This window comes from Coloeus monedula (genome assembly GCF_965178545.1).
Source record: "Coloeus monedula genome assembly, chromosome: 1".
Taxonomy (NCBI): Eukaryota; Metazoa; Chordata; class Aves; order Passeriformes; family Corvidae; genus Coloeus; species Coloeus monedula.
In genome coordinates this window covers 160,396,176-160,420,125 of record NC_138781.1, presented here as the reverse complement: position 1 = coordinate 160,420,125, position 23,950 = coordinate 160,396,176, and the positions used below count along the sequence as shown (strand labels likewise).

Below are 23,950 nucleotides of genomic sequence, written 5' to 3'. Positions count from 1 at the left end.
GGGTAAGTTTTGGGAAATCTGGGAAGTTTTGGGGATTTTTTGGGACGTTATGGGGAATTTTTGGGAAATCTGGGAAGTTTTGGGGATTTTTTGGGATGTTAGGGGGAATTTTTGGGAAATCTGGGAAGTTTTGGGGAGTTTTTGGGACGTTATGGGGAATTTTTGGGAAATCTGGGAAGTTTTTGGGAATTTCTGGGACGTTATGGGGAATTTTGGGGAAATCTGGGAAGTTTTTGGGAATTTCTGGGACGTTATGGGGAATTTTTGGGAAATCTGGGAAGTTTGGGGGAATTTTTGGGACGTTATGGGGAATTTTTGGGAAATCTGGGAAGTTTTGGGGAATTTTTGGGACGTTATGGGGAATTTTTGGGAAATCTGGGAAGTTTTGGGGAATTTTTGGGACGTTATGGGGGATTTTTGGGAAATCTGGGAAGTTTTGGGGATTTTTTGGGACGTTATGGGGAATTTTTGGGAAATCTGGGAAGTTTTGGGGATTTTTTGGGACGTTATGGGGAATTTTTGGGAAATCTGGGAAGTTTTGGGGGAATTTTTGGGACGTTAGGGGGAATTTTTGGGAAATCTGTGAAGTTTTGGGGAATTTTTGGGCTGTTATGGGGGATTTTTGGGAAATCTGGGAAGTTTTGGGGATTTTTTGGGACGTTATGGGGAATTTTGGGGAAATCTGGGAAGTTTTGGGGATTTTTTGGGACGTTATGGGGAATTTTTGGGAAACTTTGGGAATCTTTGGGAATTTCTGGGACGTTATGGGGAATTTGGGGACGTGACGGGGAATTTTGGGGAAATCTGGGAAGTTTTGGGGAATTTTTGGGATGTTATGGGGAATTTTTGGGAAATCTGGGAAGTTTTGGGGATTTTTTGGGATGTTATGGGTAATTTTTGGGAAATGCAGGACGTTTGGGGGATTTTTTGGGATGTTATGGGGAATTTTGGGGAAATCTGGGAAGTTTTGGGGAATTTTTGGGAAATCTGGGAAGTTTTGGGGATTTTTTGGGATGTTAGGGGGAATTTTTGGGAAATCTGGGAAGTCTTGGGGAATTTTTGGGGAATTTTTGGGACATGGGGAATTTTTGGGAAATCTGGGAAGTTTGGGGGAATTTTTGGGACGTTATGGGGAATTTTTGGGAAATCTGGGAAGTTTTGGGGAATTTTTGGGACGTTATGGGGAATTTTGGGGAAATCTGGGAAGTTTTGGGGAATTTTTGGGACGTTATGGGGAATTTTTGGGAAATCTGGGAAGTTTTGGGGAATTTTTGGGACGTTATGGGGAATTTTGGGGAAATCTGTGAAGTTTTGGGGAATTTTTGGGCTGTTATGGGGGATTTTTGGGAAATCTGGGAAGTTTTGGGGATTTTTTGGGACGTTATGGGGAATTTTTGGGAAATCTGGGAAGTTTTGGGGAATTTTTGGGACGTTAGGGGGAATTTTGGGGAAATCTGGGAAGTTTTGGGGATTTTTTGGGACGTTAGGGGGAATTTTTGGGAAATCTGGGAAGTTTTGGGGATTTTTTGGGACGTTATGGGGAATTTTTGGGAAATGCAGGAAGTTTTGGGGATTTTTTTGGATGTTATGGGGAATTTTGGGGAAATCTGGGAAGTTTTGGGGAATTTTTGGGAAATCTGGGAAGTTTTGGGGAATTTTTGGGGAATTTTTGGGACATGGGGAATTTTTGGGAAATCTGGGAAGTTTGGGGGAATTTTTGGGACGTTATGGGGAATTTTTGGGAAATCTGGGAAGTTTTGGGGAATTTTTGGGATGTTAGGGGGAATTTTTGCGAAATCTGGGAAGTTTTTGGGAATTTTTTGGGACATTATGGGGAATTTTTGGGAAATCTGGGAAGTTTTGGGGGAATTTTTGGGACGTTATGGGGAATTTTTGGGAAATCTGGGAAGTTTTGGGAAATCTGGGAAGTTTTGGGGATTTTTTGGGACGTTATGGGGAATTTTTGGGAAATCTGGGAAGTTTTGGGGAATTTTTGGGACGTTATGGGGAAGTTTTGGGAAACTTTGGGAATCTTTGGGAATTTTTGGGACGTTATGGGGAATTTTTGGGAAATCTGGGAAGTTTTGGGGAATTTTTGGGATGTTATGGGGAATTTTTGGGAAATCTGGGAAGTTTTGGGGAATTTTTGGGATGTTATGGGGAATTTTTGGGAAATCTGGGAAGTTTGGGGGAATTTTTGGGACGTTATGGGGAATTTTTGGGAAATCTGGGAAGTTTTGGGGAGTTTTTGGGATGTTAGGGGGAATTTTTGGGAAATCTGGGAAGTTTTGGGGAGTTTTTGGGACGTTAGGGGGAATTTTGGGGAAATCTGGGAAGTTTGGGGAATTTTTGGGATGTTAGGGGGAATTTTGGGGAAATCTGGGAAGTTTTGGGGGTTTTTTGGGACGTTATGGGGAATTTTTGGGAAATGAAGGAAGTTTTGGGGAATTTTTGGGACGTTATGGGGAATTTTTGGGAAACTTTGGGAATCTTTGGGAATTTTTGGGACGTTGTGGGGAATTTTTGGGAAATGCAGGAAGTTTTGGGGAGTTTTTGGGACGTTAGGGGGAATTTTTGGGAAATCTGGGAAGTTTTGGGGATTTTTTGGGATGTTAGGGGAATTTTTGGGAAATCTGGGAAGTTTTGGGAAATCTGGGAAGTTTTGGGGAATTTTTGGGACATTAGGGGGAATTTTTGGGAAATCTGGGAAGTTTTGGGGATTTTTTGGTGCGTTATGGGGAATTTTTGGGAAACTTTGGGAATCTTTGGGAATTTTTGGGACGTTATGGGGAATTTGGGGACGTGACGGGGAATTTTGGGGAAATCTGGGACCTTTCGGGGACTTCTGGGAGCTTTTGGGAACTTTCTGGAATCCCGGGGAGCTCCCAAGCCACGGAAGGATCACAACGGGATCGCTCCTCCCATCCCAACCCTTCCTGGAATTCCTGAAATTCCCGGAATTCCCGGAATTCCCGGAATTCCAGGAGCCCATCCAGGAGTGGCAGGAGGCCGCCAGCGACGTCCTGGTGGAAATCGGGAAGCGCTTCCTGAACAAAGTCATGGAAGAGGTGCTGGGGAAATTCCAGCCGGGAATTCTGCCCCACCCCTTCGTGCTCCGAACCTTCGCCGAGCTGGCGGCGGCCAACGGTGAGAGGCCGCCCGATCCCGGCGGAATTCCCGCCGGAAAACTCGGGAATTCCTCGGCAACGGGGATGGGGAGGTGGGAAAAGTGATTTTGGGGATTTTCCTGATTTTTCTGGGATTTTTTCCTGGATTTTTCAGGGTTTTTTTTTATTTTTCTGGGATTTTTTTCTGGATTTTTCTGGGATTTTTCCCAGATTTTTCCGGGATTTTCTGGGATTTTTCCCAGATTTTTCCCAGATTTTTTCCCGGATTTTTCTGAGATTTTTTCCAGGATTTTTCCCAGAAATTTTTCTGGGCTTTTTCCCAGATTTTAATGGGATTTTTGTGGTATTTTCTGGGATTTTTCCATGATTTTTTCCAGGATTTTTCTGGGATTTTCCCCGGATTTTTCTACGATTTTTTCCTGGATTTTTTCTGGGATTTTTCCCGGGTTTTTCTGGGATTTTCTGGGATTTTTCTGGGATTTTCTGGGATTTTTCCATGATTTTTTCTGGGATTTTTCCCCGGATTTTTTCCTGGATTTTTCTGGGATTTTCCCCCGATTTTTTCCTGGATTTTTCTGGGATTTTCTGGGATTTTTCCATGATTTTTTCCTGGATTTTTCCCGGATTTTTCCCGGATTTTTCTGGGATTTTCTGGGATTTTTCCCGGATTTTTTCCTGGATTTTTGGGGGATTTTTCCCAGATTTTTTCTCCGGATTTTTCCTGGATTTTTCTGGGATTTTTCCCAGATTTTTCCGGGATTTTCTGGGATTTTTCCCAGATTTTTTCCCGGATTTTTCTGAGATTTTTTCCAGGATTTTTCCCAGAAATTTTTCTGGGCTTTTTCCCAGATTTTAATGGGATTTTTGTGGTATTTTCTGGGATTTTTCCATGATTTTTTCCAGGATTTTTCTGGGATTTTCCCCGGATTTTTCTGGGATTTTTTCCTGGATTTTTTCTGGGATTTTTCCCGGGTTTTTCTGGGATTTTCTGGGATTTTTCTGGGATTTTCTGGGATTTTTCCATGATTTTTTCTGGGATTTTTCCCCGGATTTTTTCCTGGATTTTTCTGGGATTTTCCCCCGATTTTTATGGGATTTTTCTGGGATTTTCTGGGATTTTTCCCGGATTTTTTCCTGGATTTTTGGGGGATTTTTCCCAGATTTTTTCTCCGGATTTTTCCTGGATTTTTCTGGGATTTTTCCCAGATTTTTCCGGGATTTTCTGGGATTTTTCCCAGATTTTTCCCAGATTTTTTCCCGGATTTTTCTGAGATTTTTTCCAGGATTTTTCCCAGAAATTTTTCTGGGCTTTTTCCCAGATTTTAATGGGATTTTTGTGGTATTTTCTGGGATTTTTCCATGATTTTTTCCAGGATTTTTATGGGATTTTCTGGGATTTTTTCCCGGATTTTTTCCTGGATTTTTTCTGGGATTTTTCCCGGGTTTTTCTGGGATTTTCTGGGATTTTTCTGGGATTTTCTGGGATTTTTCCATGATTTTTTCTGGGATTTTTCCCCGGATTTTTTCCTGGATTTTTCTGGGATTTTCCCCCGATTTTTTCCTGGATTTTTCTGGGATTTTCTGGGATTTTTCCATGATTTTTTCCTGGATTTTTCCCGGATTTTTCCCGGATTTTTCTGGGATTTTCTGGGATTTTTCCCGGATTTTTTCCTGGATTTTTGGGGGATTTTTCCCAGATTTTTTCTCCGGATTTTTCCTGGATTTTTCTGGGATTTTTCCCAGATTTTTCCGGGATTTTCTGGGATTTTTCCCAGATTTTTTCCCGGATTTTTCTGAGATTTTTTCCAGGATTTTTCCCAGAAATTTTTCTGGGCTTTTTCCCAGATTTTAATGGGATTTTTGTGGTATTTTCTGGGATTTTTCCATGATTTTTTCCAGGATTTTTCTGGGATTTTCCCCGGATTTTTCTGGGATTTTTTCCTGGATTTTTTCTGGGATTTTTCCCGGGTTTTTCTGGGATTTTCTGGGATTTTTCTGGGATTTTCTGGGATTTTTCCATGATTTTTTCTGGGATTTTTCCCCGGATTTTTTCCTGGATTTTTCTGGGATTTTCCCCCGATTTTTATGGGATTTTTCTGGGATTTTCTGGGATTTTTCCCGGATTTTTTCCTGGATTTTTGGGGGATTTTTCCCAGATTTTTTCTCCGGATTTTTCCTGGATTTTTCTGGGATTTTTCCCAGATTTTTCCGGGATTTTCTGGGATTTTTCCCAGATTTTTCCCAGATTTTTTCCCGGATTTTTCTGAGATTTTTTCCAGGATTTTTCCCAGAAATTTTTCTGGGCTTTTTCCCAGATTTTAATGGGATTTTTGTGGTATTTTCTGGGATTTTTCCATGATTTTTTCCAGGATTTTTATGGGATTTTCTGGGATTTTTTCCCGGATTTTTTCCTGGATTTTTTCTGGGATTTTTCCCGGGTTTTTCTGGGATTTTCTGGGATTTTTCCCCGGGATTTTCCCCAGACTTTTCTGGGATTTTTTTCTGGGATTTTTCTGGGATTTTCTGGGATTTTTCCATGATTTTTTCTGGGATTTTTCCCCGGATTTTTTCCTGGATTTTTCTGGGATTTTCCCCCGATTTTTATGGGATTTTTCTGGGATTTTCTGGGATTTTTCCATGATTTTTTCAGGGATTTTTTCCTGGATTTTTTCCTGGACTTTCCCCAGATTTTAATGGGATTTTTCTGGGATTTTCTGGGATTTTTCCATGATTTTTTCCAGGATTTTTATGGGATTTTTCCCGGATTTTTCTGGGATTTTCCCCCGGGATTTCCCCAGATTTTTCCTGGATTTTTCCTGGATTTTTCTGTGTTTTTTCTGGGATCTCTCCAGGATTTTTTCCAGGATTTTTCTGGGATTTCCCCCCGATTTTTTCAGGGATTTTTCCCCAGATTTTTCTGGGGTTTTTTTATTATTCCTCAAATCCCGGAATTTCCTGGATGTTTTCCATTGGTTGGGAATCAAACCTTTCCCGTTGTTTTTTTTTTCCTTTTCCCAGTTTTCGGGATGGTTCCGTTCCTGAATTCCATCCTGGGAACGCTGCTGCCCATGCTGGGAATGGCCCGGGCGGATCCCGCCAAATGCGGCTGCTGCTACGGTACCCAGAGAATTCCCAAAAAATCCCAGAAATTCCCCCAAAATTCCCCCAAAATCCCAACCCTTCCTGAAGCTTTTAAAAAGCTTCCAAAAATTCCTAAAAATTGCTTAAAATACCTAAAAATTCCTAAAAATTCCCCAAAATTCCCAAAATATCTAAAAATCCCAAAAATTCCCAAAAAATCCCAACCCTTCCTGAAGCTTCCAAAAAGCTGCCAGAAATGCCAAAAAATTGCCTAAAATTCCAAAAATTCCTAAAAATGCCCAAAAATTCCTAAAAAATCCAAACCATTCCTGAAGCTTCCAAAAAGCTTCCAAAAATTCCTAAAAATTGTTTAAAATGCCTAAAAATTCCTAAAAATTCCCCAAAGTTTCTAAAAAATCCCAAAAATTCCCAAAAAATCCCAACCCTTCCTGGAGCTTCCAAAAAGCTGCCAGAAATTCCTAAAAATTGCTTCAAATTCCTTAAAATTCCCCAAAATTCCTAAAAAATCCCAAAAATTCCAAAAAAAACCCAGCCCTTCCTGAAGCTTCCAAAAAGCTTCCAAAAATTCCTAAAAATTGTTTAAAATGCCTAAAAATTGCCTAAAATTCCTAGAAATTCCTAAAAATTCCCCAAAGTTTCTAAAAAATCCCAAAAATTCCCAAAAAATCCCAACCCTTCCTGGAGCTTCCAAAAAGCTTCCAGAAATTCCTAAAAATTGCTTAAAATACCTAAAAATTCCCCAAAATTCATAAAAAAATCCCAAAAGTCCCAAAAAATCCCAACCCTTCCCGAAGCTTCAAAAAGCTTCCAAAAATTCCTAAAAAATTTCTAAAATTCCTAAAAATTCCAAAAAATTCCTAAAAATTCCCCAAAATTCCCAAAATTCCTAAAAATCCCAAAAATCCCAACCCTTCCTGAAGCTTCCAAAAAGCTGCCAGAAATTCCTAAAAATTGCTTCAAATTCCTTAAAATTCCCCAAAATTCCTAAAAAATCCCAAAAGTTCCAAAAAAACCCCAACCCTTCCTGAAGCTTCCAAAAAGCTTCCAAAAATTCCTAAAAATTGCTTAAAATGCCTAAAAATTGCCTAAAATTCCTAGAAATTCCTAAAAATTCCCCAAAATTTCTAAAAAATCCCAAAAATTCCAAAAAAACCCCAACCCTTCCTGAAGCTTCCAAAAAGCTACCAAAAATTCCTAAAAATTGCTTAAAATGCCTAAAATTTGCCTAAAATTCCTAGAAATTCCTAAAAATTCCCAAAAATTTCTAAAAAATCCCAAAAATTCCCAAAAAATCCCAACCCTTCCTGGAGCTTCCAAAAAGCTTCCAGAAATTCCTAAAAATTGCTTCAAATTCTTTAAAATTCCCCAAAATTCCTAAAAAATCCCAAAAGTTCCAAAAAAACCCCAACCCTTCCTGAAGCTTCCAAAAAGCTTCCAAAAATTCCTAAAAATTGCTTAAAATGCCTAAAAATTGCCTAAAATTCCTAGAAATTCCTAAAAATTCCCCAAAATTTCTAAAAAATCCCAAAAATTCCCAAAAAATCCCAACCCTTCCTGGAGCTTCCAAAAAGCTTCCAAAAATTCCTAAAAATTGACTAAAATTCCTAAAAATTCCTAAAAATTTCCAAAAATTCCCCCAAAATTCCCCAAAAATCCCAACCCTTCCTGAAGCTTTTAAAAAGCTTCCAAAATTTCCTAAAAATTGCCTAAAATACCTAAAAGTTCCCAAAAATTCCTAAAAATTCCCAGAAATTCCTAAAAAATCCCAAAAATACCCAGAAAATCCCAACCCTTCCCGAAGCTTCAAAAAGCTTCCAAAAATTCCTAAAAAATGCCTAAAATTCCTAAAAATTCCAAAAAATTCCTAAAAATTCCTCAAAATTCCCCCAAATTCCTAAAAAATCCCAAAAATTCCCAAAAAATTTCAGCCCTTCCCGAAGCTTCCAAAAAGCTTCCAAAAATTCCTAAAAAATGCCTAAAATTCCTAAAAATTCCAAAAAATTCCTAAAAATTACCTAAAATTCCTAAAAATTCCAAAAAAATCCCAAAAATTCCCAAAAAATTCCAGCCCTTCCCCAAGCTTCCAAAAAGCTTCCAAAAATTCCTAAAAATTGCCGAAAATTCCTAAAGATTCCCCCAAATCCCGCAAAAATGCCTAAAAATCCCCCCAAATTCCCCCAAATTCCCCAAACTCCCAACCCTTCCCGAAGCTCCCCAAAAGCTTCCAAAAATTCCTAATTGCCGAAAATTCCCCTAAAATTGCCGAAAATTCCCCCAAATCCCCTCAAAATTCGCCAAAATTCCCCCGAATTCCCCAAGAATTCCCAGTTTTCCCAGCATTCCCGGTTTTCCCAGCTCTGCAGCGCTTCAGCGAGAGCATCCAGGAATATTTGGCCAACCTGGACCAGGCCCCGGATCCCACGATCCGCAGGGACGCCTTTTCCCAGGAAATCGGCGCCGCCTTCGAGCTCCTGTTCTCGGCCTGGCTGCAGCACCGCGAGGCCAAGGTGGGAACGCCGGGATCGGGATCGATCGGGATCGGGGTCGGGATTGGGATCGGGATCGATCGGGATCGGGGTCGGGATTGGGATTGATCAGGATTGGAATTGGGATTGGGATCGATGGGGATCGAGGTTGGGATTGGGATTGATCAGGATTGGAATTGGGATTGGGATCGATGGGGATCGAGGTCGGGATTGGGATTGATCAGGATTGGGATCGGGATTGGGATCGATGGGGATCGAGGTTGGGATTGGGATTGATCAGGATTGGAATTGGGATTGGGATCGATGGGGATCAGGGTCGGGATTGGGATTGATCAGGATTGGAATTGGGATTGGGATTGGGATCGATCGGGATCGGGGTTGGGATTGGGATCAGGATTGATTGGGATCGGGATTGGGATCAGAATCGATTGGGATCAGAATCAGCATTGATCAGGATTGGGATTGGGATCGTTTGGGATCGGGATTGGGATGGGGATTGGGATCAGGATCGAGATTGGGATTGATTAGGATTGGGGTCAGGATTGGGATTGGGATTGGTTGGGATCGGCATTGGCATCAGGATTGGGATTGGGATTGGGATCATTTGGGATCGAGATTGGGATGGGGATTGGGATCAGTATCGGGATTGGGATTGATTGGGATTGGGGTCAGGATTGGAATTGGGATTGGTTGGGATTGGGGTCAGGATTGGGATTGGGATTGGGATCGTTTGGGATCGGGATTGGGATGGGGATTGGGATCAGTATCGGGATTGGGATGCATCGGGATCATTTGGGGTCGGGATTGGGATTGGGATGGGGATTGGGATCCGAATCGATTGGGATCAGAATCAGGATTGATCAGGATTGGGATTGGGATCGTTTGGGGTCGGGATGGGGATTGGGAATTGGGATTGATTGGGATGGGGATTGGGATCAGCATTGATCGGGATGGGGATTGGGCTCAGGATGGGGATTGGGATCAGAATCAGCATTGATCAGGATTGGGATTGGGATCGTTTGGGATGGGGATTGGGATGGGGATTGGGTTCAGGATTGGTTGGGATTGGGATTGGGATGGGGTCGTGATCGGGATTGGGATTGGGATTGATCGGCATCAGGATCGGGATTGGGATTGATCTGGATTGGAATTGGGATTGGGATTGGGATTGGGATTGGGATTGGTTGGGATTGGGATTGATGTCAGGATTGGGATCGGGATCGGCATCAGGATTGGGATTGGGATTGGGATCATTTGGGATCGAGATTGGGATGGGGATTGGGATCAGGATCGGGATCGGGATGCATCGGGATCATTTGGGGTCGGAATTGGGATTGGGATGGGGATTGGGATCAGGATTGATCGAGATTGGGATGGGGATTGGGTTCAGGATGGGGATTGGGATCAGAATCGATTGGGATCAGAATCAGCATTGATCAGGATTGGGATTGGGATCGTTTGGGATGGGGATTGGGATCAGGATTGGGATCAGGATTGGTTGGGATTGGGATTGGGATCGGGGTCGTGATCGGGATTGGGATTGGGATTGATTGGCATCAGGATCGGGATTGGGATTGATCTGGACTGGAATTGGGATTGGGATTGGGATTGGTTGGGATCGGGATTGGTGTCAGGATTAAGATCAGGATTGGTGTCAGGATTGGGATGGGGATCGGTATCAGGATCGGGATTGGGATTGATTGGGATTGGGGTCGGGATCGGGATTGGGATTGGGATCGGGATCATTTGGGATCGAGACTGGGATGGGGATTGGGATCAGGATCGGGATTGGGATGCATCGGGATCATTTGGGGTCGGGATTGGGATTGGGATCCGAATCGATTGGGATCAGGATCAGGATTGATCGGGATTGGGATCAGGATCATTTGGGGTCGGGATGGGGATTGGGAATTGGGATTGATTGGGATTGGGATCAGGATTGATCGGGATTGGGATTGGGATGGAAATTGGGATCAGGATGGGGATTGGGATCAGCGTTGATTGGGATCAGAATCAGCATTGATCAGGATTGGGATTGGGATTGGGATTGGGATCAGGATTGGTTGGGATGGGGATTGGGATCGGGGTCGTGATCGGCATTGGGATTGGGATTGATCGGCATCAGGATCGGGGTTGGGATTGATCCGGACTGGAATTGGGATTGGGATTGGTTGGGATTGGGATGGGTGTCAGGATTGGGATCGGGATTGGTGTCAGGATTGGGATCGGGATTGGTTGGGATTGGGGTCAGGATTGGGATTGGGATTGGTTGGGATTGGGATCATTTGAGATCGAGATTGGGATGGGGATTGGGATCAGGATCGGGATTGGGATCCATTGGGATCATTTGGGGTCGGGATTGGGATTGGGATGGGGATTGGGATCCGAATCGATTGGGATCAGAATCAGGATTGATCGGGATTGGGATTGGGATCGTTTGGGGTCGGGATGGGGAATTGGGATTGATTGGGATGGGGATTGGGATCAGGATGGGGATTGGGATCAGAATCAGCATTAATCAGGATTGGGATTGGGATCGATTGGGATGGGGATTGGGATGGGGATTGGGTTCAGGATTGGTTGGGATTGGGATTGGGATCGGGGTCGTGATTGGGATTGGGATTGGGATTGATCGGCATCAGGATCGGGATTGGGATTGATCTGGACTGGAATTGGGATTGGGATTGGTTGGGATCGGGATTGGTGTCAGGATTGAGATCGGGATTGGTGTCAGGATTGGGATTGGCATCGGCATCAGGATCGGGATTGGGATTGGGATTGGGATCGTTTGGGATTGGGATTGGGATTGGGATCAGGATCGGGATCGGGATGCATCGGGATCATTTGGGGTCGGGATTGGGATTGGGATGGGGATTGGGATCCGAATCGATTGGGATCAGAATCAGGATTGATCAGGATTTGGATTGGGATCGTTTGGGGTCGGGATGGGGATTGGGAATTGGGATCGGGATTGGGATTGGGATTGGGATTGATTGGGATTGGGATTGGGATCAGCATTGATCGGGATTGGGATTGGGATGGGAATTGGGCTCAGGATGGGGATTGGGATCAGAATCGATTGGGATCAGAATCAGCATTGATCAGGGTTGGGATTGGGATCGATTGGGATGGGGATTGGGATCAGGATTGGTTGGGATTGGGATTGGGATCGGGGTCGTGATCGGGATTGGGATTGGGATTGATTGGGATGAGGATTGGGATTGATCGGCATCAGGATCGGGATTGGGATTGATCTGGACTGGAATTGGGATTGGGATTGGGATTGGTTGGGATTGGGATGGGTGTCAGGATTAAGATCAGGATTGGTGTCAGGATTGGGATGGGGATCGGTATCAGGATCGGGATTGGGATTGATTGGGATTGGGATCAGGATCGGGATTGGGATTGATTGGGATTGGGGTCAGGATTGGCATTGGGATTGGTTGGGATTGGGATTGCTGTCAGGATTGGGATCGGGATCAGGATCGGGATTAGGACTGGGATGGGGATTGGGATCAGGATCGGGATTGGGATCCATCGGGATCATTTGGGGTCGGGATTGGGATTGGGATGGGGATTGGGATCCGAATCGATTGGGATCAGAATCAGGATTGATCGGGATTGGGATTGGGATCGTTTGGGGTCGGAATGGGGATTGGGAATTGGGATTGATTGGGATCAGGATTGATCGGGATGGGGATTGGGCTCAGGATGGGGATCGGGATCAGAATTGATTGGGATCAGAATCAGCATTGATTGGGATTGGGATTGGGATCGTTTGGGATCGGGATGGGGATGGGGATTAGGGTCGGGATCGGGATTGGGATGAGGATTGGGATCAGGATCGGGATTGGGATTAGATTGGGATTGGCATTGGGATCAGCATTGATCAGGATTGGGATTGGGATCATTTGGGATCGGGGTTGGGATCAGAATCAGGATCAGCATCGGGATCCCTCAGGATCGTTTGGGGCCGGGATTGGGATTTTCCGGGGTTTCCCGCCTTAATTGCGGGATTTTCCGGGATTTTCCCGCCGCTCTTCCCGGATTTCCAGGTGCGCCTGGCCGTGGTGGCGGCCCTGGGCCCCATGAGCTCCCTGCTTCCCGAGGAAAAACTGGAAGAGCAACTCCCCAAGCTCCTGCCCGGAATTCTCGGCCTCTACAAGAAACACCCGGAGCCTTTTCCCATCTCCAAGGTCCGGGAATTCTTTCCCGGCCTCTGGAATATTCCGGGAATCTTTTGAGAAGGGACCAAACCGGGATTAAAAGGATCCAGGGGGATCCAGGGTGGGATCTGCTCCCGGGAAAGGAGGGGTGGGAAAGGAGGGAGCGGCTGCAGGGTGGGAATTTTGGGAATATCCGCGCTGGAAAAAGCTGGAATTCCGGGATTTGTGGCTTCGGGAAGGAGCTGAAGCCGAGGATCCCCGGGAGAAGATCGATCGGGATTGGGATTGGGATTGGGGTCGTGATTGGGATCGGGATGGGGATAGGGATTGGGATTGATCGGGATTGGGATTGATCGGGATTGGAATCGAGATTGGGATTGGGATCCGAATCGAGTGGGATCAGAATCGGGATCAATCGCGATTGGGATTAGGATTAGGATTGGGATTGGGATTGATCGGGATAGGGATTGATTGGGATCAGGATTGGGATTTGGATCGGGATTGCAATCGGGGTCATGATCGAGATTGGGATTGGGATTGATCAGGATCACGATTGGGATCGGGATTGATCGGGATTGGGATTGGGATTGATTGGGATTGGGAATGGGATTGATCGGGATTGGGAATGGGATCAGGCTGGATTGGGATCAGAATCAGGATCGTGATTGGGATTAGGATTGCGATTGGGATTGGGACCGGGATTGGGATCGGGATTGGGGTCATGATCGGGATTGGGATTGGGATCGGGATTGGTTGGGATTGGGATCGGGGTCGTGATCGAGTTTGGGATTGGATTGATCAGCATCGGGATTGGGATTGATTGGGATTGGGATCGGGATTGATTGGGATTGGGATTGATCGGGATTGGGATTGGGATTGATTGGGATTGTATTGATTGGGATTGGGATTGATTGGGATTGGGATTGGGATTGATTGGGATTGGGATTGGGATTGATGGGGATTGGGAATGGGATCAGGCTCGATTGGGATCAGACTCAGGATCAGTCGTGATTTGGATTAGGATTGGGATTGATTGGGATTGCAATTGGGATTGGGATTGGGATCGGGATTGGTTGGGATTGGGATTGGAGTCGTGATCGAGTTTGGGATTGGATTGATCAGCATCGGGATTGGGATTGATTGGGATTGGGATCGGGATTGATGGGGATTGGGATTGTTATTGATTGGGATCAGGATTGGGTTGGGGATTGATCGGGATTGGGATTGGGATTGATCGGGATTGGGATCGGGATTGATTGGGATTGGGATTGATCGGGATTGGGATTGATTGGGATTGGGAATGGGATCAGGCTCGATTGGGATCAGAGTCAGGATCAATCGTGATTTGGATTAGGGTTGGGATTGATTGGGATTGCAATTGGGATTGGGATCGGGACTGGGGTCATGATTGGGATTAGGATTGGGATTGATCGGGATTGGGATTGGGATCGGGATTGGTTGGGATTGGGATTTTTCCGCGATTTTCCCCGGATTTTTCCGGGATTTTTCCCGGGATTTTTCTGGGATTTTTCCCGGGATTTTTCCTGGGATTTTTCCCGGGATTTTTCCCAGATTTCCGGCTCTTTCCCGCAGAGCCTTTGCCAGATCCTGGAATCCTCGGTGGCCGTCGGCAGCCGGAGCTTGGAAGCGCAGCTGGAGCCGCTCCTGGGAACGCTGCTCCTGCAGGTCGGGAATTCCCGCCGGGAATTTCCCCTTTGGAATCCTCCCCTTTGCCGGCCCCTGGCTGGGAATTTTTCCAGGATTTTTCTGGGATTTTCTGGGATTTTTCCGGGATTTTTCCAGGATTTTTCAGCGATTTTTTTCTGAGATTTTTCTGCGATTTTCTGGGATTTTTCCAGGATTTTCCCAGGATTATTCCAGGATTCTTTTGCGATTTTTTTCTGAGTTTTTTCTGGGATTTTTCTGGGATTTTTCCGGGATTTTCCAGGATTTTCCCTAGATTTTTCTGGGATTTTTCCCTGGATTTTTCTGCGGGTTATCCAGGATTTTTCTGGGATTTTTTCCAGGATTTTTCTGGGATTTTCTGCGATTTTTCCTGGATTTTCTGGGATTTTTCTGGGATTTTTTTCTGGGACTTCCTGGGATTTTTCTGGGATTTTTCCCCGGATTTTTCTGAGATTTTTTCCAGGAGTTTTTCCAGGATTTTTCCAGGATTTTTTTGCGATTTTTTTCTGGGATTTTTCCGGGATTTTCTGGGATTTTTCTGGGATTTTTTCCTGGATTTTCCCGGGATTTTCCTCAGATTTCTCTGGGATTTTTCCCGGATTTTTCCCAGATTTTTCCAGGATTTTTCTGGTTTTTTTCTGGGATTTTCCCCAGATTTTTCTGGGTTTTTTCTGTGGTTTTTCCGGGACTTTTTACGGGATTTTTATGGGATTTTTTCCAGGATTTTTCCCAGATTTTTCTGGGACTTTTCCCATGACTTTCCTGGGATTTTTCCATGATTTTTCCGGGATGTTTCCAGAATTTTTCTGGGGTTTTTTCTGGGATTTTTTCCAGGATTTTTCTGGGATTTTTCCCCGGATTTTTCTGGGGTTTTTCCAGGATTTTTCTGGGATTTTCCCCAGGATTTTCCTGGGGTTTTTCCGGGCTTTTCTGGGATTTTTTCAGGGTTTTCTCGTGATTTTCTGGGATTTTTCTGGGATTTTCTGAGATTTTTCCGGGATTTTTCCTGGAATTTTGTGGGATTTTTGCCTGGATTTTTCCCGGATTTTTCCAGGATTTTTTCCAGGATTTTCCCCAGATTTTTCTGGGACTTTTTCCATGACTTTCCTGGGATTTTTCCATGATTTTTCCAGGATATTCCCGGGATCTTTTCTGGAATTTTTCCCAGCTTTTTCCCAGATGTTTCCTGGATTTTCCGGCATTTTCCTGGCATTTTCCTGGGATTTTTCCTGGAATTTTTCCCAGATTTTGCCCAGATTTTCCGGGATTTTCCTGGCATTTTCCTGGGATTTTCCCCACATTTTCCCCAGATTTTCCCCAGATTTTCCTCTGGTTTTTCTGGGATCTTTCCCAGATTTTCCTGGGATTTTCCTGGGATTTTCCCGGATTTTTCCAGGATTTTTCCAGCACTCTTTCCCGGACTTTTTCCCGGACTTTTCCCAGGTTTTTCCCCGTTTTCCCGCAGATCTGCGCTCCGGCCGATCCCAACGTTCCCACGAGCGCCAAGAACCACACGGAGCTGCTGCGCTGCTTCTCTGTCCTGGGTGAGCCATTCCCGGAATTCCAGGGATTTTTCCAGAGCCTCCGGAGCTGGAGGAGCCCCCCCGAGAATTCCGGAGCCGGAAAAGGCTCCGGAACAGGCCGGAATCGCCGTTCCCGGCTGGATTTGGATTCCAATCCCAAAATCCCAAATTCCCCAATCCCAGAATCCCAAATTCCCCAATCCCAGAACCCCAAATTCCCAGATTTCAATCCCAAACTCCCCCTTCCCGGAATCCCAAATTCCCGGATTTCTATCCTAAACTCCCCAATCCCAAATTCCCTGATTTAATTCCCAAATTCCCCAATCCCAGAACCCCAAATTCCCCATTCCCAGAATCCCAAACTCCCCCATCCCAGAACCCCAAATTCCCAGATTTCAATCCCAAACTCCCCATTCCCGGAATCCCAAATTCCCTGATTTAATTCCCAAACTCCCCAATCCCAGAACCCCAAATTCCTCATTCCCAGAATCCCAAATTCCCTGATTTAATTCCCAAATTCCCCAATCCCAGAATCCCAAATTCCCCAATCCCAGAACCCCAAATTCCCCGATTTCAGTCCCAAACTCCCCGATCCCAGAATCCCAAATTCCCACATTTCAATCCCAAATTCCCCAATCCCAGAACCCCAAATTCCCCGATTTCAATCCCAAACTCCCCAATCCCAGAACCCCAAATTCCTCATTCCCAGAATCCCAAATTCCCCGATTTCATTCCCAAACTCCCCAATCCCAGAACCCCAAACTCCCCAATCCCAGAATCCCAAACTCCCCAATCCCAGAATCCCAAATTCCCCGATTTCAATCCCAAACTCCCCAATCCCAGAACCCCAAATTCTCTGATTTCATTCCCAAATTCCCCAATCTCAGAACCCCAAATTCCCCGATTTCAATCCCAAATTCCCCAATCCCACAACCCCAAATTCCCTGATTTCAATCCCAAACTCCCCAATCCCAGAATCCCAAATTCCCCAATCCCAGAACCCCAAACTCCCCATTCCCAGAATCCCAAACTTCCCATTCCCAGAATCCCAAACTCCCCAATCCCAGAATCCCAAATTCCCCAATCCCAGAATCCCAAATTCCCCGATTTCAATCCCAAACTCCCCAATCCCAGAACCCCAAATTCCCCAATTTCAATCCCAAACTCCCCAATCCCAGAATCCCAAACTCCCCAATCCCAGAATCCCAAATTCCCCGATTTCATTCCGAAACTCCCCAATCCCAGAATCCCAAACTCCCCGATTTCATTCACAAACTCCCCATTCCCAGAACCCCAAATTCCCAGATTTCATTCACAAACTCCCCATTCCCAGAACCCCAAATTCCCCGATTTCAATCCCAAATTCCCCAATCCCAGAACCCCAAATTCCCCGATTTCAATCCCAAACTCCCCAATCCCAGAACCCCAAATTCCCCGATTTCAATCCCAAACTCCCCAATCCCACAACCTCCGCAACCCTCAGCAATCCCGCAGCCGCATTTACCTGGAATTCCGGGAACCCCCAATTCCCAACTGCAATTCCCCCCCTTTTCCACCCAAACTCGGTGCCGAGAATTCCCTGAATTTCCGCCCCTAAATCCCGCGGATTCTCTCCCTTCCCAGCCTGCTCCTTCCCGGATCGCCTCCTGCTTTTCCTGCTCCCCAAATCCGAGAGCGGCTCCGAGCGCGTCCGCGTGGCCTCGCTGCTCATCCTGCGCCAGATCATCAACAGCGCCCGTGAGTGCCCAAAATTCCGGCAATTCCGGCAATTCCGGCAATTCCGGCAATTCCTCCCTCATTCCCAATCCCAACCCTCCCGGCAACACCGGGAATGGCATCGGGATCAACCCATCCTCCCCTTGCTGCCTTGCGATCGGGAGGGAATTCCCGCCGGGATTGGGAGGTTTTCGCAATTCCCGGGATTTGGGATTTTTTTTTGTATTCCCAGCTTCCCAACTGGAGCCCAAGAAATCCTTCATCGTCTCTTCCCTGAAGTTCCCGCTGCAGGATGGCAGCAATAAGGTATTCCCGGGATTTGCCTCAGGGAATTCCCGGGAATTCGGGATGGCTTCCCAGGGGCCCCGCCATTCCCAAAGATTCCCAACGCGGCGGAATTCCTGGCCTCCCTTTGCCCGCCTTTTCCTGGCTTGTCCTGGATTTTTTCCCACTTTTTCCCACTTTTTTTCCCATTTTCACCCCTTTTGTCCCACTTTTTCCCGTTTTTCCCCCGTTTTCCCCCCTTTTCCCCCCTTTTTCCCCACTTTTTTCCCCGTTTTTCCCCTTTTGTTCCCGTTTTCACCCCTTTTTTCCCACTTTTCCCCAGTTTCCCCCCTTTTTTACCGTTTTCTTCCCCTTTTTTACCCTTTTTTCCTACTTTTTCCCCTTTTGTTCCCGTTTTCACCCCTTTTTCTCCAGTTTTCCCCCTTTTTTCCCCATTTCCCCCTTTTTTCCCATTTTTTTCCCACTTTTCCCCCTTTTTCCCATTTCCCCCCCTTTTTTCCCACTTTTTCCCGTTTTTCCCCCGTTTTCCCCCCTTTTCCCCCCTTTTTCCCCACTTTTTTCCCCGTTTTTCCCCTTTTGTTCCCGTTTTCACCCCTTTTTTCCCACTTTTCCCCAGTTTCCCCCCTTTTTTACCGTTTTCTTCCCCTTTTTTACCCTTTTTTCCTACTTTTTCCCCTTTTGTTCCCGTTTTCACCCCTTTTTCTCCAGTTTTCCCCCTTTTTTCCCCATTTCCCCCTTTTTTCCCATTTTTTCCCACTTTTTCCCCCTTTTTCCCATTTCCCCCCCTTTTTTCCCACTTTTTCCCGTTTTTCCCCCGTTTTCCCCCCTCTTCCCCCCTTTTTCCCCACTTTTTTCCCCATTTTTCCCCTTTTGTTCCCGTTTTCACCCCTTTTTTCCCACTTTTCCCCATTTTTCCCCAGTTTCCCCCCTTTTTTACCGTTTTCTTCCCCTTTTTTACCCTTTTTTCCCACTTTTCCCCCTTTTGTTCCCCTTTTCACCCCTTTTTCTCCAGTTTTCCCCCTTTTTTCCCCATTTCCCCCTTTTTTCCCATTTTTTTCCCACTTTTTCCCCCTTTTTCCCATTTCCCCCCCTTTTTTCCCACTTTTTCCCGTTTTTCCCCCATTTTCCCCCCTTTTTCCCCCTTTTTCCCCCCTTTTTTCCCCATTTTTCCCCTTTTGTTCCCGTTTTCACCCCTTTTTTCCCACTTTTCCCCATTTTTTCCCAGTTTCCCCCCTTTTTTACCGTTTTCTTCCCCTTTTTTACCCTTTTTTCCCACTTTTCCCCCTTTTGTTCCCGTTTTCACCCCTTTTTCTCCAGTTTTCCCCCTTTTTTCCCCATTTCCCCCTTTTTTCCCATTTTTTCCCACTTTTTCCCCCTTTTTCCCATTTCCCCCCCTTTTTTCCCACTTTTTCCCGTTTTTCCCCCGTTTTCCCCCCTTTTCCCCCTTTTTCCCCACTTTTTTCCCCGTTTTTCCCCTTTTGTTCCCGTTTTCACCCCTTTTTTCCCACTTTTCCCTATTTTTTCCCAGTTTCCCCCCTTTTTTACCGTTTTCTTCCCCTTTTTTACCCTTTTTTCCTACTTTTTCCCCTTTTGTTCCCGTTTTCACCCCTTTTTCTCCAGTTTTCCCCATTTTTTCCCCATTTCCCCCTTTTTTCCCATTTTTTTCCCACTTTTTCCCCCTTTTTCCCATTTTCACCCCTTTTGTCCCACTTTTTCCCGTTTTTCCCCCGTTTTCCCCCCTTTTTCCCCCTTTTTCCCCACTTTTTTCCCCGTTTTTCCCCTTTTGTTCCCGTTTTCACCCCTTTTTTCCCACTTTTCCCCAGTTTCCCCCCTTTTTTACCGTTTTCTTCCCCTTTTTTACCCTTTTTTCCCACTTTTTCCCCTTTTGTTCCCGTTTTCACCCCTTTTTCTCCAGTTTTCCCCCTTTTTTCCCCATTTCCCCCTTTTTTCCCATTTTTTTTCCCATTTTTCCCCCTTTTTTCCCACTTTCCCCCCTTTTTTCCCAATTTTTTTCCTATTTTTTCCCCTTTTTTCCCCATTTCCCCCTTCTTTCCCCTTTTTTCCCATTTTCCCCCTTTTTTCCCCATTTTCCCCCCTTTTTTCCCATTTTCCCCCATTTTCCCCCTTTTCCCCTCTGTTTTTCCCCTTTTTACCCATTTCCCCCCTTTTTTCCCATTTTTCCCGTTTTTCCCCCATTTCCCCCCCTTTTTTCCCATTTTCTTTCCCTTTTCCCCCCTTTTTTCCCACTTTTTCCCCTTTTTTTCGCTTTTCCCCCCCTTTTTTCCCAGTTTTTCCCATTTCCCCCTTTTTCCCCGTTTTTTTTCCTGTTGTTTTCCCCTTTTTTTCCCATTTTCCCTTTTCCCCAGTTTTCATTCCCATCATTCCCACCCCTCATTCCCAGTTTTCCCACCCCTCATTCCCATCATTCCCACCCCTCATTCCCATCATTCCCACCCCTCATTCCCATTTTTCCCACCCCTCATTCCCAGTTTTCCCACCCCTCATTCCCAGTTTTCCCACCCCTCATTCCCATCATTCCCACCCCTCATTCCCAGTTTTCCCACCCCTCATTCCCATCATTCCCACCCCTCATTCCCATCATTCCCACCCCTCATTCCCGTCATTCCCACCCCTCATTCCCGTCATTCCCACCCTCATTCCCATCATTCCCAGCCCTCATTCCCGTCATTCCCACCCCTCATTCCCAGCCCTCATTCCCGTCATTCCCACCCCTCATTCCCAGTTTTCCCACCCCTCATTCCCATTTTTCCCACCCCTCATTCCCATCATTCCCACCCCTCATTCCCATTTTTCCCACCCCTCATTCCCATCATTCCCACCCCTCATTCCCATTTTTCCCAGCCCTCATTCCCGTCATTCCCACCCCTCATTCCCGTCATTCCCACCCCTCATTCCCACCCCTCATTCCCGTCATTCCCACCCCTCATTCCCGTCATTCCCACCCCTCATTCCCAGTTTTCCCACCCCTCATTCCCATCATTCCCGCCCCTCATTCCCATTTTTCCCACCCCTCATTCCCGTCATTCCCACCCCTCATTCCCATCATTCCCACCCCTCATTCCCATTTTTCCCACCCCTCATTCCCGTCATTCCCACCCCTCATTCCCATTTTTCCCAGCCCTCATTCCCGTCATTCCCACCCCTCATTCCCGTCATTCCCACCCCTCATTCCCACCCCTCATTCCCGTCATTCCCACCCCTCATTCCCGTCATTCCCACCCCTCATTCCCAGTTTTCCCACCCCTCATTCCCATCATTCCCACCCCTCATTCCCAGTTTTCCCACCCCTCATTCCCATCATTCCCGCCCCTCATTCCCATTTTTCCCACCCCTCATTCCCATCATTCCCACCCCTCATTCCCGTCATTCCCACCCCTCATTCCCGTCATTCCCAGCCCTCATTCCCGTCATTCCCAGCCCTCATTCCCGCTTTTCCCGGCAGGTGAAGCGGGCGCTGCTGCAGCTCCTCGGTTCCATGGCTCCCCGCGGGTACCTGGAGCAGCCGGGGGCGGAAGCGCTCCTGGAATTCCTGGTGCTCCAGTGCGCCCTGCCCCCGGCGGCGGTGAGCATTCCCCAGTTCCCTCCTTTCCCTGCTTTTCTCCCCAATTCCCCTCCTTTTCCACCTTTTCTCCCCAATTCCCTCCTTTTCCCTCCTTTTCCCCGTCCTTTTCCCTCCTTTTCTCCCCAATTCTCCTCCTTTCCCTCCTTTTTCCCGTCCTTTTCCTCCTTTTCTCCCCAGTTTCCTCCTTTTCCACCTTTTCTCCCCAATTCCCTCCTTTTCCCTCCTTTTCCCTCCTTTTCCCTCCTTTTCCTCCTTTTTCCACCTTTTCCCCGTCCTTTTCCCTCCTTTTCCTCCTTTTCTCCCCAATTCCCCTCCTTTTCCTCCTTTTTCCTCTCCTTTTCCCTCCTTTTCCGCCTTTTCTCCCCAATTCCCCTCCTTTTCCACCTTTTCTCCCCAATTCCCCTCCTTTTCCCTCCTTTTCCCCGTCCTTTTCCCTCCTTTTCTCCCCAATTCCCTCCTTTCCCTGCTTTTCTCCCCAATTCCCTCCTTTTCCTCTTTTTCCCGTCCTTTTCCCTCCTTTTCTCCCCAATTCCCTCCTTTCCCTCCTTTTCTCCCCAGTTCCCTCCTTTTCCTCCTTTTTCCTCTCCTTTTCCCTCCTTTTCCCCGTCCTTTTCCCTCCTTTTCCACTTTTCCTCCCTCCTTTTCCCTCCTTTTCCTCCTTTTTCACCTTTTCCCCGTCCTTTTCCTCCTTTTCCCTCCTTTTCTCCCCAATTCCCCCTCCTTTTCCTCCTTTTTCCTCTCCTTTTCCCTCCTTTTCCTCTTTTTCTCTCCTTTTCCCTCCTTTTCCTCCTGTTTCCTCTCCTTTTCACTCCTTTTCTCCTGTTTCCCTCCTTTCCCTCCCTTTTCCTCCTTTTCTCCTCCTTTCCTTCCCCTTTTCTCCCCAATCCCCCTCCTTTTTCTCCTTTTCCCTCCTTTCCCTGCTTTTCTCCCCAATTCGCCTCCTTTCCTCCTTTTCCCCGTCCTTTTCCCTCCTTTCCATCCTTTTCTCCCAATTCCCTCCTTTCCATCCTTTTCTCCCCAATTCCCTCCTTTTCCTCCTTTTCTCCCAATTCCCCTCCTTTCCCTGCTTTTCTCCCCAATTCACCTCCTTTTCCTGCTTTTCCCCCTCCTTTCCTCCGTTTTCTCCTTTTTCACCTTTTCCCCGTCATTTTCCCTCCTTTCCCTGCTTTTCTCCCCAATTCTCCTCCTTTCCCTCCTTTTTCCTCTCCTTTTCCCTCCTTTTCCTCCTTTTCTCCCCAGTTCCCCTCCTTTTCCACCTTTCCTCCCTCCTTTTCCCTCCTTTTCCCTCCTTTTCCCTCCTTTTCCTCCTTTTTCACTTTTCCCCGTCCTTTTCCCTCCTTTTTCCTCCTTTTCTCCCCAATTCCCCCTCCTTTTCCTCCTTTTTCCTCTCCTTTTCCCTCCTTTCCCTCCTTTTTCCCGTCCTTTTCCCTCCTTTTCACCTTTTCTCCCCAATTCCTCCTTTTCCTCCATGTTTCCCCATCTTTTTCCTCCTTTTCCACCTTTCCTCCCTCCTTTTCCCTCCTTTTCCTCCTTTTCTCCCCAGTTCCCCTCCTTTTCCCTCCTTTTTCCCCGTCCTTTTCCCTCCTTTTCCACCTTTTCTCCCCAATCCCCCTCCTTTTTCTCCTTTTCCCCTTTCCCTGATTTTCTCCCCAATTCGCCTCCTTTTCCTCCTTTTTCCTCTCCTTTCCCTCCTTTTCCCCGTCCTTTTCCCTCCTTTCCATCCTTTTCTCCCCAATTCCCTCCTTTTCCTCCTTTTCTCCCCAATTCCCCTCCTTTCCCTGCTTTTCTCCCCAATTCACCTCCTTTTCCTGCTTTTCCCCCTCCTTTTCCCTCCTTTTCCTCCTTTTTCACCTTTTCCCCGTCTTTTTCCCTCCTTTCCCTCCTTTTCTCCCCATTCTCCTCCTTTCCCTCCTTTTTCCTCACTTTTTCCCTCCTTTTCCACCTTTCCCCCATCTTTTTCTCTCCTTTTCCCTCCTTTTCTCCCCAATCCCCCTCCTTTTCCTCCTTTTCCTCCTTTTCACCTTTTCCTCCCTCCTTTTCCCTCCTTTTCCCTCCTTTTCCCTCCTTTTCTTCCTTTCCCTCCTTTTCCTCCTTTTCTCCCCAATTCCCTCCTTTTCCTCCTTTTTCCTCTCCTTTTCCCTCCTTTTCCACCTTTTCTCCCAATCCCCCTCCTTTTTCTCCTTTTCCTCCTTTTCTTCCTTTTCCCTCCTTTTCCACCTTTCCTCCCTCCTTTTCCCTCTTTTTCCCTCCTTTTCCTCCTTTTCTCCCCAGTTCC

General features: G+C 46.3%; 1 protein-coding gene across 1 annotated transcript in view; it reads left to right on the top strand.

Annotated features, from left to right (window-relative positions):
• LOC309578297 (maestro heat-like repeat-containing protein family member 1) overlaps positions 1–23,950 on the top strand; it is a gene marked incomplete at its 3' end in the record, with an annotated part of 38,852 nt that overhangs the window by 13,614 nt on the left and 1,288 nt on the right. Inside the window, exons 5-13 of the mRNA XM_082290823.1 lie at positions 2,985–3,147; positions 6,147–6,245; positions 8,586–8,737; positions 12,772–12,912; positions 14,476–14,568; positions 16,034–16,112; positions 17,715–17,828; positions 18,040–18,113; positions 21,556–21,775. Of these exons, the coding sequence (XP_082146949.1) occupies positions 2,985–3,147; positions 6,147–6,245; positions 8,586–8,737; positions 12,772–12,912; positions 14,476–14,568; positions 16,034–16,112; positions 17,715–17,828; positions 18,040–18,113; positions 21,556–21,775 (1,135 nt within the window). The remainder of the gene's footprint in view (positions 1–2,984; positions 3,148–6,146; positions 6,246–8,585; positions 8,738–12,771; positions 12,913–14,475; positions 14,569–16,033; positions 16,113–17,714; positions 17,829–18,039; positions 18,114–21,555; positions 21,776–23,950) is intronic.